General features: G+C 40.2%; 1 protein-coding gene across 1 annotated transcript in view; it reads right to left on the reverse strand.

Moving 5' to 3' along the window:
- Positions 1-6,742: 6,742 nt before the first annotated feature.
- nsmfb (NMDA receptor synaptonuclear signaling and neuronal migration factor b) overlaps positions 6,743-11,539 on the reverse strand; it is a 43,115-nt gene continuing 38,318 nt past the window's right edge. The window contains exons 14-15 of the mRNA XM_087171639.1: positions 8,164-8,239; positions 6,743-6,840 (exon numbers count right to left, since the gene is read on the reverse strand). Of these exons, the coding sequence (XP_087027765.1) occupies positions 6,743-6,840; positions 8,164-8,239 (174 nt within the window). The remainder of the gene's footprint in view (positions 6,841-8,163; positions 8,240-11,539) is intronic.

Genomic DNA, 11,539 nt, shown 5'->3' on the forward strand with positions numbered 1-11,539 from the left:
ACCCACACATACGTTTTAGGAATTTATCATTTTTCTCAGATAGACATTTTCTGACTTTCTGTTGCCACCATGTGGAACTAGTTTAACGGTTAACTATCGAGCAACGTTGGCATGGATTGCATTCCCAAATTTCTTGACATCAGAAAATAGTACAGTATTTTTATTTTTTTTGGAAAAAAGTTATCATCGTATTTGTTTACATTAAGAATAGTATAGAACACTATGACCTTATTGTTTATGAGAATTTTGTTTTCTGAAATGGAAATGGGGAGTTATTTCATCCCACTTATTTATTTTTGATCTTTTTTGTTACTTAGAGGATTGAATTGTGAAAAGTTTTCTTTCATAATAGAGCTATTGCATGTATTAGATAGGTTTTGAGCCGGTGTTGGTTGTTGTGCATCGTAGCGGTTGTGTTGTGTGTTGCGAGTCTCATTGTGAGAATGAAGAACATGGATGTGTATTAATGTATCCGTTGTCATTGGAGAATTGTTTTTGAATTTAATAGGACCCCAGGAAGAGTAGTCAGTGTTACAATACAGCGGCTAATGGGGGTCTAACTAACTAACTTAATAATAAAATAATAAACTAAGATGAGGAACATGGTAAACATCAGCATGTTGTGTGAGCATTGACTACACTCTGACAGAGGTGTGAGCATGGCTGTAGGTTTTTTGCTGTGGCCAGAGGCATTATGTTTTTGGGATGTTTGCTATATTGAGAGTAGAAACTAGTGTATTAATTAATTGTAATAATGACATCACTCAGTCAATAACTAAGACAATGACACAAGTTGTGTAGAACTAAGGTTTACTGGAAAAAAAATGCTTTAAAAACAAAATTATTTCTTACAGGTACCCACAATGTGCAATGCAATCACATTTCTTTGCTAGTAATTCAGTTACAATAATTCGCCACATTGGATTCAAGGTCCATCTATAATGTCTATTCTAAGGAAAAACCCAAAAGCTCATCAAAGCTACCCAGATATATTTGTGACTATTACTAGTATCAAAATCAACAGATACAGTATACAGTAATGTTAATTGCTATTATACCTTTTCATAATAAACAAAATAACATATGGATGATGAACCTGTTTATTTTTGAACCTTAGTGTAACATCTATCACTCCTACAGTCTCTAGCTATTTTAAAATCTAATGCTCAGACTTAGAAGTTGATACAAAGTGAAACAGACGTTACATAAACACATTATTTTCCACTCTTCCGAAAATACAATCACAGCCCGACTGGCGGTGTCAGGGTAATGAAAGCAGCATCTATCCATCATCCTCATCAAACTCAATCACACTCCCAACTGAGCCCTGGCAATCTGCACAGAAACCGGCAAGAGCTCGGTGGGTGGGGGGTCCGCGTCCCAACTGCGACGCACAGTTTCATTTGGAAAATAACAGGAGAGGGGAGATGTTCAAAGACCAATCTGTTGATTTCTTTAATTACTGTAGGTTCTCATGAAATGGAAATGTTCTGCCGCAGTGAGCCAGCACGACAAATCAAACTCTGTGTGTCGCTTGCTCGGTCAACACACTGGCGCAATGGGTTTTACGTTAGGAAACCTATTTATTCTGCCCAAGATCTGGTTGTGGTCTCGAATTTGCCAGCATCCACAAAAGATTGCCAAGGCTAGTCCTTACATGACTCTCTGCAGGGACCCCCTGCTTGACTCCTTCAGTGTGAGGAAAAACATTATGTTAGGTTGCGTCTCCTGCTTCCCCCAGTGCCCATACAGTAGAGCTCTTTTTTTTTACCTTAAAACTGCAGCTTATAGTGGAGATTTTTTAGCCTCTTTTAGGTCATTGTTTTGGTTTTTTCCATCCACCAAATAAACCTCATCACCAGCAGCATCAACCCGCTGCTGCCCGCCCAAAAAGCTCTGATAAACCCATTGCATGCCACCTGCTCAGCAGCTAACGGTAGATAGACTAAGTTGGCGACTTTACCTACTAGCTAATGTGGAGCTAGATGCTAGTTGCCAAAAATACAACTTAAAAGGAATGTGAGTGTGATGGATGTGTAAAGGGATGAGGGCATTCGCTTGACTGGAGACTGGCTGCAAATCTGCCATCCCACCAGGGCGGAAAGGCAGAAGGAGAGCCATAAAAGCTGATTGGCTGAAGTGGACGTGAGTCTGAGCTGTGTTGTCCTGACGTCTTAGAACACCATCCTGATGACTTTGTCGAAAGCAAATAGACACTGCTAACTAATATTTTGCAAGATGTTTTCCGCTTTACTACTTCAGGTTAGTGCTAATTACACAGATAATGCGATGCTATCAAACATTTCACACCCTTTGAGCTCTTGCCTCACGTTACTGGCGCTGGTTTGTGTTTCAGACATGTGAGTGTGTTATCTGATCACAGCCTCGGGGAGACTTAGTTGAGCTTGATGGCAGATAATGGACCTCTGTTTCCTTTGTGATCAGAGAACTCATTAGAAATCCTTCAGGCTCGTGTAAAATTTTGAGTGTATCTCAACTTGCTATTAAACCCGGCAGCAGCAGGATTAAATATATTGACTTGAGACACAGGTACAACGGTTGAGCAGGTATGTAATTAGGCTCTGGGGTTTGGACTTTACTTAAACTCATAGCAAAGGAGAAAGCAGACAGAGTCCTCGTGAGCACTTCAGGAGCCAAGCAGCGAGCAGACCCCACTCTGCTGTCAGTCTTCCACCTATTTATCACTTTGTTTCCGTCCATCATCCACAGTGTGGTAAAGCAATAGCCGTTAAAATTCAAAGGTATTACACACTAATACAATACCTTGAACAATGTGCTCTATCCTTCACATGAAAGAAATTGAAATAACCTAGCGAAATATACACGTACACAGTATATTGCTACAGAGATCTGGAGAGCAGCTGATGTCTAAACAAATACATATCAACATGAAGCAGAATCATGAATGTACAACAATTACAAAGGTCAGATCCTACCTTTAAGCAAAGACATAGCTGAGCACACAAAGACAAAGGCCATGAGGTTCAACAGTCAGGATACAATGTTTGAAGGAACTTTAAAGTCTTTTGATTTTGACGTGAGTGGACGTAACATTAATTTTGAGGTTGGTGTAAAGACTGTCAACACGCGGTACCATCATCGAGAATGGCATCACGTACTGGCCGCAGGAAATACTAGATAAATTCAACATAATGTAAACTGCCACAGCGCTGACTCCATCAGTATGAAAACAACATTCCCGCACGGATTGTAAAACATTTAGTGCGAGAAGAGCTGAGTTTCACTGACACGATCGGTGTGAGTATAAAGAGTTGTTCATTAAGTATTTCTGATGATATGACTCTGTTGTTGCACTGATGGGATCGCTGCTGTGAAAATATGCAATATGTCGAATTTAGCTTTGCATTAACAGCAAACCTGCCGATAAAACAGCAGCAAAGACCGTTTCTCACTAAAACATGATAAAATACACTCCTGAAACAAAACAAAGCCCCGCTCCTAAGATAAGCCTGTTAGAATTTACAGATGAATTAATGGCACCATCCAGGAGTAGTTACTTATCAATACAACTCCTGCTTCTCTCGGGTGATGTTAGTATTGAAACCTACACACTCACCAGTGTCACCGGCCACTGTGGTCTTAGCTGTAATTCCACCAAATTATCACAATTAATTTAGAGAGTGATCTGGTGACACTTGCTACGTTGCGGCACAACAAGGAGTTGACAGCAGTGTGTAATGTATGTGCAACGTCTGGGAAACACTGCCTGCCTTGTGCGTGTGTGTGTGTTTGTGTGTGTGTGTGACGGCTACTTCTCTGCACTGCTGCAGCTCGCACTTGTGTATGCGTGCACACTGCCACAGCTCTGCTATTGCCAGACTCAATCTTTTTACACAATGTCCATTAATAATAGAATGTTCGATTCCTTTTCAATATTAATTTTATTAATCTTTTTTCCCCTTATTCAAAGACCCACAGAGAGAGAGCACACCACACCATACTTCACCTGTTAAACCATTGTCATAATATCTTTATAGGTTATATTAGGTTTCTAATATGATGGCCGCCACTGTCTCCACATACAAATGCTAAAATGGCATATTCAGATACATTCTATAGATAGAAACTAAAAGGTGACACGTTTATGTAATTGTATGCTGCTGGTGTGATGTCAATATAACTACCAACAGATCTTTCCACTGTCTATTTTTGCGAGTGAAAAAAAGGCGAGACGCCAATATTCTAGATGAGGAGAGACAGTGTGTTCGCTCTAACCGGTTAACGTGGGCGCCAAACTGAAAACCAAGATGTACATAAGCATTTTCATGCATTTCACTAGCACAGACAGAAACTAGAAGGGCACTCAGAGAGCGCAGACCTCAGCCAGAGCCAATGTAGAACAACATACAGCAGACTTAAGACAAAAGAAAAGTCTAATTCATAATAAATGAACAAGATCTGCCCAAAAATTTCCCCCGGCTTCAATTTTGTGATTTGATTTCTGTCTTTGTGAGTTCCAGAACACACACAAACAGTGAGTTTTATCAAATGATGAACCTGCATATCTGAGGGAGAATATATATTACAAGAGGACATGGCCACCTCAGCGTAAGCTTGAGATGAAGCAATGTACATCCTGTCTGACACTACACTTATTCAGTACCGACACCAGCAGTTAAACTTTTACTGTTAAAGTAACTTTATGCAGCAGTGCATTATCTACCATTAGTGTGAGTATTTTATAGCTATACAGTGCAACAGGGTAAGCCCTTCTTTAAAAAAAAATAGAATTGCTTTTAATAAATACAAGATAGGCCAATAATGCAACATCAGGCTAATACTGGCCTCTGTTGTAAAATGGGTTATAAGTCTGATACAATGGACGACAGCATGTAAAACCTTTATTGATGTCTGTCTGGTGAAGTTTTAATCTTTTTTTTTTTAAACATTTTTTTTAGTAAAGATAAAGATGAGTTAATTTGTCATGAGGAGTATCACTCCACATGTGAAAACTGGTGTATAATACACCATGTGTTACAAATGTCGAAGGTGAGAGATTGAAAGACATTTACCATGCAGGGAGGGTCTAACAGAAAAAGACACTATCCAGTTGCTTTATGGGAAACATGGGATGCAGTGTTGTTGGAGTTTGGCCCAGGGATTAAAAGTTGGAATATTTTGGCCTCTGCTGCTTCGTCCCTTTTTTTCAACCTCACAAATCCCTCAACTTTATAGAAGCCTGATACTAAATATCTATGTATTTTAATGCAACATACACATCATTTCAACTCCAAAATCTAAACTGTTCTGACATTTTAAAATGGATATCAATGCCAGAAATGATTACGGCAAGGACTAAAATGAATTTGCTAGAGCACTGTTTGTAAGAGTATATTAACACAACAACAACAATTTGGTGGTGAGGAGAAACAAAAATAACATAGTATAGTATCACCTCTGCCACTCCGTTGCTACTTTGAATGATTCAAGATAAGTCTCCAATAAGAAATTCTCATTTACTCCAAAAAGTATGAGCAAATCGAGAGTTGAATGAATGAATTCTACAGTACAGCATGAGTGTTATCAGTATGTATATGTGTCTATTTCCTACAAAGACACTGCCCATGGTGTGCAGAGTCTGGCGTCATAGTCTCCACCTGCACAAAATGCAGGTAAGCTAGTGACACACGAGCGAAATACAAACACGCTAAAAAGGATCAGCACCCGTGAACCGACAGCTCAAGAAAGAATTGCAAGTGTTGGCTCAGCGGGGTCAAATGTAACGCTAAGAAAACATGCATGAATACATCCGTCTGTTCAGCTACGGTCGACCTGAAAGACTATGAAAAGTGTAGAAAAAAACCACCACCCTTCACGCACAAGCTTAAGGTATGACATCCCTGACGCTCATGACGTTCCACTGCAGACGGCTCTGTGAGGAGTGTGTGGGCCTTGGATTCTGATCTACAGTATGTTGCGAACAGTAGGCTAAGTACAATTCTTAGTACCAAACAAGGGATTTAACCTGAGTTAATACAACAGTCTGTACAAAATGCTTATACAGTTATTTAAAGTTTAAAAAAAAAAAAAAAAAAAAAAAAAAGCTGGGTTAAGTCAAGACACCTAACTTTTTTATCAGACTAATTTAATGTCTAGATTTTCACACGATAGCATGGCGAGAGATGCTGGGACGCTCCAGTAAGCACTTGTTTATTTACATATAGGCTCTAATTCCATTGCAAATAACCTCCACACTTGACAAAGAAAAGACTTCCATCCTATAACGCTCCATCTTGAGAGAACAGAAGAGGCAAAGAAAGGCAAAAAAAAAAAACCAAATAGATAAACAAGATCTGTCACCCTCTAAACTCTTTCTGTTCTCTGCCGTCACTCTTTCATCTAGCGTCCTCTCTGAACTCAGGAATCTAACTCTACTTAGTGTCTTTTGACACATTTAAGATAGGATGATGAGTCCTTTTTGCTTCTCCTCCTTTTTCTTGTCCCTCTCCTTCTCTTTTCTCAGAGAGACAGGTAGAAAGTGAAAAATGGATAAGGGAAGTACACCACTGGCTGAAACTACAGGGCCACCGTGTTGCTTCAGAAGGGACAAACAGACCCAAACTGCGCCGCTGCTCCAGTTCTGCCGCAGAGCCGGTCCAGGCGCCTCTAAGGCGCCCTTCAACCAAACGCCCCGTCACCGTACAACAGTAGGCTCAGATATGAGATAACCGGCCGACAAGCCATCAGGAGGTGGGCGACGTCACAACAGGTCGTCGTAGTCCAGCAGCTTCGAGTGCTGGCGGCTTTTCCACAGGCGGAACAGACGGAAGTCAAAGTACATCTCGATCATCTCTTTGCCTGCAGCCAAAAAAAAAAACAAACAAATAAAAAAACAAGGTTGGTATGAAAATTAATATCGTTAATGACGCAACCTGTATGATTATTCTGAGAAGTAGATTATATGTCAAAGTAAGATCGTCCAAGATATAAGATCATCAGATCGCCCCCCCTCCCCTCCAAGGCGTGTAAAACCAACTTTTGTCATTAAATGTAAGGACAAAGTTTGTTGAGCAGTTGTGTTGAAGAGCAAAGACTTGCCATTCGGTTTGTTCTTGACAGTTTTATGTACCGCTAGCGGAGTGAGTGAGTGGGCGAGCGAGAGCGCCGATGTATAGTGATTGTGTTTAGTTACTTCAGCCCAGCTGCAAAATCTGACTGTGTACGGCTGCGACAGAAAGAGGCTCTCAGAAAAGAGAAAATGAAATCAACATTTTCTTTATTAATTAACACTATTGCAAAAGTGTTTAATATACACACATATCAGTATTAAAGTATGGACCTTTTTCAAGATACAAGGGTATAAAAATTGTAAATCACTTCTCGTAAGTCATTTTTCTGGTGTTATGGGCAACAGTACAAGATGCTTCATGCTCATGAATTCTAATCTAATACTTTCTATGACCTAGAAAACAATTGCTTCAATCTGCTCAAGGCTATATGTGTGTGCACTTTAGCCAAGTAATCAATATGCAAAATGTAAAGAAAAAACTGGGCAAAAAGATATTGTACAAACATGTCTCCTGTGGCTTTCATCAGATACTGAGGTTTAAGGGCTGAACTCTGCCCTACACTATTATATTAGTAGTTTTTTTTTCCCCTCACATCTTTTAACATTCAGTCCAGTCTTATAAATGAATTACAAGAGCTGAATGCTTTCACACAGCACCACAGGTCGAATGTCTGGAAGAATGATAGAAAGGCGGAGATGAAGCAGAGTGTGGTGGGTCAATACAGGATAGGAAAACCCATAGAGGCAATAATGACATTTTAATAGGAAAATAATTAGCGTGGCATCAATTGATGTCAGGAAAATGACTGATGAGGGATGCGCTGAGAGCTCAGCAGAGTTCACACCTGTATTTGCTCACACTCCCTAATGTGCTTTCTTCTTTGCTGAACAGCTTACTGGCATTGATTAATGCCCGCTATTAACATTCAGTGGGTGTACTGGTGAGGCCGATTGCTCTAAATCAATACAAATACTGTATACATGTTTTTTTGTTGTGGTGCATGCAGCTCTTTTATGGTACAGGAGGGATAACCACATGTTTTCTGTGTCAAGACAACAGGAAAACCAACAATATTGCATGTAACTATAGGCAGTGTGTGTGGTGCTCTCACCCTGTGCAGAGAGCTCTAGTGGGGACTTGAATTCGACCGAGGAGGGTCTCATCAGCCTCTTCAGAGTCTGAATAAGCTGCAGGGAAAAGGGCAGAGATAAAGAGAGAGAGAGGGTTAGAATGAGGGAATACTGGATTCCAAATGCCATCAGTTATTTTGAAAGGAAAGCAGACAAACCAGTGACAGAGATATGACCGGATGGAAAGAGCAGGAGGAGCCCCCGCAGCACTTTGATTCTGTTCATGTAGCACCGCAGCTTGAGCGTATGTGAAAAGGTCAATGTGCCATTTACATGGCAATAGCTGAGTATACATGAAAGGCACATATGGTAATGTTTTCTGTTCATAAAGACACATCTGTCAGAGTGGATCTATAGTGTGGCGAAGGCCTGGCAGAGCAGGGTCACATACAGGGAGGTGGTGTAGCGTAAAGCCACTAAATCACTGTTATGTTTAAAAGCTGACACAGACCTTTGTTCTAAATTAATTCATGACACAAGTAAAAACCTGATGGGTCTTAGCGAGAAAATGTATTTTACCGAACAAAAAGCATAATTTTTAGAATATTATTGGACCCATGGGACCTTTAAATATATAAATATACCATATAATATATCTAATATAAGTTTTCTAAAATGTAGAGATAGTGAGAGCCTTCCCAGAGCTTTGTTTCACAAGGACTGGGCTTCATTAAAAAAAAAAAAAAAACCTCACTCAAGCACTGACACTTGATGTCCATCTGTTGTTTGATTATAGATCAGGTCTAGCTTCTATATTAATACTGTGAAAGTATCAAAGCCTCAGTCCGCAGAGAAATGCACACAGCCTGTATTCAGAAACTGAGCCTTAAAACCAGCTGTCAGTACTTCTGTAACTTTGTGATGTCACAACAAAGCATTCACAGCTCTCAGCCATGCCCCAAGCCCCGCCCACCTGGACCTACCAACCAAGCCTTGCAGGATTTGGTTTCTCTGAGTGTTTACATAAAATCTGCTATATTTTTTATTAGATCACTCAGAAAACTGTCAGCCAATCAGACGAGAGGCTCAGCGACTCCTCTTTTCTGATTGGCTGTTACTAGAGCTACTAGAGGAAGCCCAAGAGAGGGGATGTAAAACTACATTTTGATGCTTTTTGGTTCCGAAAACAAATATATCTTCTCATGGATCAACACTTCAAATAAAAAACAAAAAGTTTAAAGTATAAATATAATACATTTATATCTATAATAAATGTATTAATATAATATTGCTAGCCTTAAAGTAAAGGCTTTTGCTCAATCAGAGGTGTCTGATTTGTAATAGCCTATTTAGACATGAAAATATTGTGCAACCACTGTGGCTTGTGAGATATTTGACACCTGGAGCTAAGAAGGAGCTGTGATGTCGCTGGAGTCTGACAGTGAATTGAAAAATAATGATCCATGAAAGAAGAAAAGTGGGCTGAGGTCTCTTACAGGCAGGAAATGTATTTAACTGTGAAACAGTGATTAACAATCATGTGAGTGCAAAGGATGCTCATCTTTTTTTTTTTTTTTTTTACAGAGAATTTTCTCATCAGCTTTATTAGTTATTATTTCTGAAGCCTGTTTTATAATGTCTGACACAGATTGACAAGAGATTAAATTGGGGCTCTCTTTCACTCACATACTGGAAGTAAAGTGTTTTGATGGACATTCATTATTGAAATAAGAATAAAAGAATAAAATTGAAAATACAGGGAGTAAAGTTTCAGTCTGAAGTATTAAATTACCGTATGATTGTTTTTATCCCCTTTTTTGATGCCACACCCCATGAGGAAAAATCATTTCAGCCATGCTGACTGTAGATTTTGGCCTGTTGGTCGGTCGACCACTTTGGTCCAGACTGAAATGTCTCAACAACTGTTGGATTGATCGTTTTGCACAGACATTCATCTTCCCCTCAGGAGCGATTGGAAGGTTTGTCATCACTTTGGTGAACCTCTGACTTTTCATCGAGCGCCATCATCAGGTTAGAATTTAAATTTTTCCAATACCTTGAATTAACATCATAATCCAATGGATTGCACCAAGTGTCAAAGTTTGAAACCGTCAGATCATGAATGAAAATCCACTGTAGACACCGACGTACTTGAAAAAGTATGCTGGAAAAAAATCATAAAACACAGACTGCACTGACACAGACAAACGCTGTACTGCCATCTTCCTCACATACAGCGAGCAGTTGAACTTTAGCTGATTGAGCAAGAAATTGTGCAGATACACAAGGAGCGATGCAGAACCTCATCTTCTTTTGATTGTATCCTCATTAAAATGGTGCTGTGGGTCATACAAGATGAACATCAGTCTCTCTTCGTCCATGGTAACTGCTGACTGGGAAACGGAAATGACGTCAGTGTCGATTCGGTGTTGATTTGGACCATTGAAAACAGGTTGGAGGTGGGGCAAGTGCAGATATATCCGCTGACACATGAAGCAGGTTAGGACATGTTCACTGGGAAACACTGATACAATCTGATGTCCTCTCGCTCGCTCATCGCTGTAATACGTCCTGGCACTTCGTAAGAAGCTGGAACAAGACGTGTTTTTCAGTCTCTGGGCTCATTTAACTTCAGCTTCAGCCTTTACTTGAATCTGACAGTAATCACTTCAGACGTGTGTCAATGTTAGAAGTGATACAGAAATGTTAAAATGCCTGACCGTGTAAGATTGTAGTCGTGATGTGACGAGGTGCTTTCGTTTGACGAGTGGAAAACATTGAAAATGTCTTAAAAATATATTTTTTGAGTTAATGTTACCCCCTTCTTCATCAGAGTATCAATTGTATTATATGAGCAAACCTGCCCTGCCCTACCACAATGTCGCTGATTGTATCCAAGAGCTCAGCTAGCTGTGTCCCATTTCTGTGGTGACAGTCTACAAAGGATGGATAAGGCTAAAGAGGATTAATCATAGCATCATCACCAGCTCCCATAAACCTCATAGACTCATACTCATGTCTCATGCTGGGTTTTGGGATGCTGACAGAGCTTCTCTTGGCTTGAGGAGCCTCTGAAATGCCTTTTCGACACGCTGTGACGTGCTCAGTGTTGAAATGTGGATTTGAAAAATGGCAGCCCCTGAAATGGGACACAGCATGTCTGCGCTCCCCGAGTCGCCAACCTCTCCGTGCGCTCATGTACTTATATGTGCCGTTTGTTTTTTTTTTTTGTTCTTGGCAAAGAGTTTTATGACGGAAACACACAAGATGGACAGATGAAATGTGTCCTTCCATCACTTCCTGCAGGTTTTTACTGCACACGTGTGTCTGTGCATCTGGAAGTCCATCACACTTGATGATACTAGGTCTACTGCTTTTGGCAAACACACTTTGACTGCCTCCTCCTCCTCCTCCTCC

The sequence above is a fragment of the Seriola lalandi genome, unplaced genomic scaffold (genome assembly GCF_002814215.2).
Source record: "Seriola lalandi dorsalis isolate HSWRI2012SDOR001 ecotype SW California unplaced genomic scaffold, Sedor1 jcf7180002054883, whole genome shotgun sequence".
Classification (NCBI taxonomy): domain Eukaryota; kingdom Metazoa; phylum Chordata; class Actinopteri; order Carangiformes; family Carangidae; genus Seriola; species Seriola lalandi.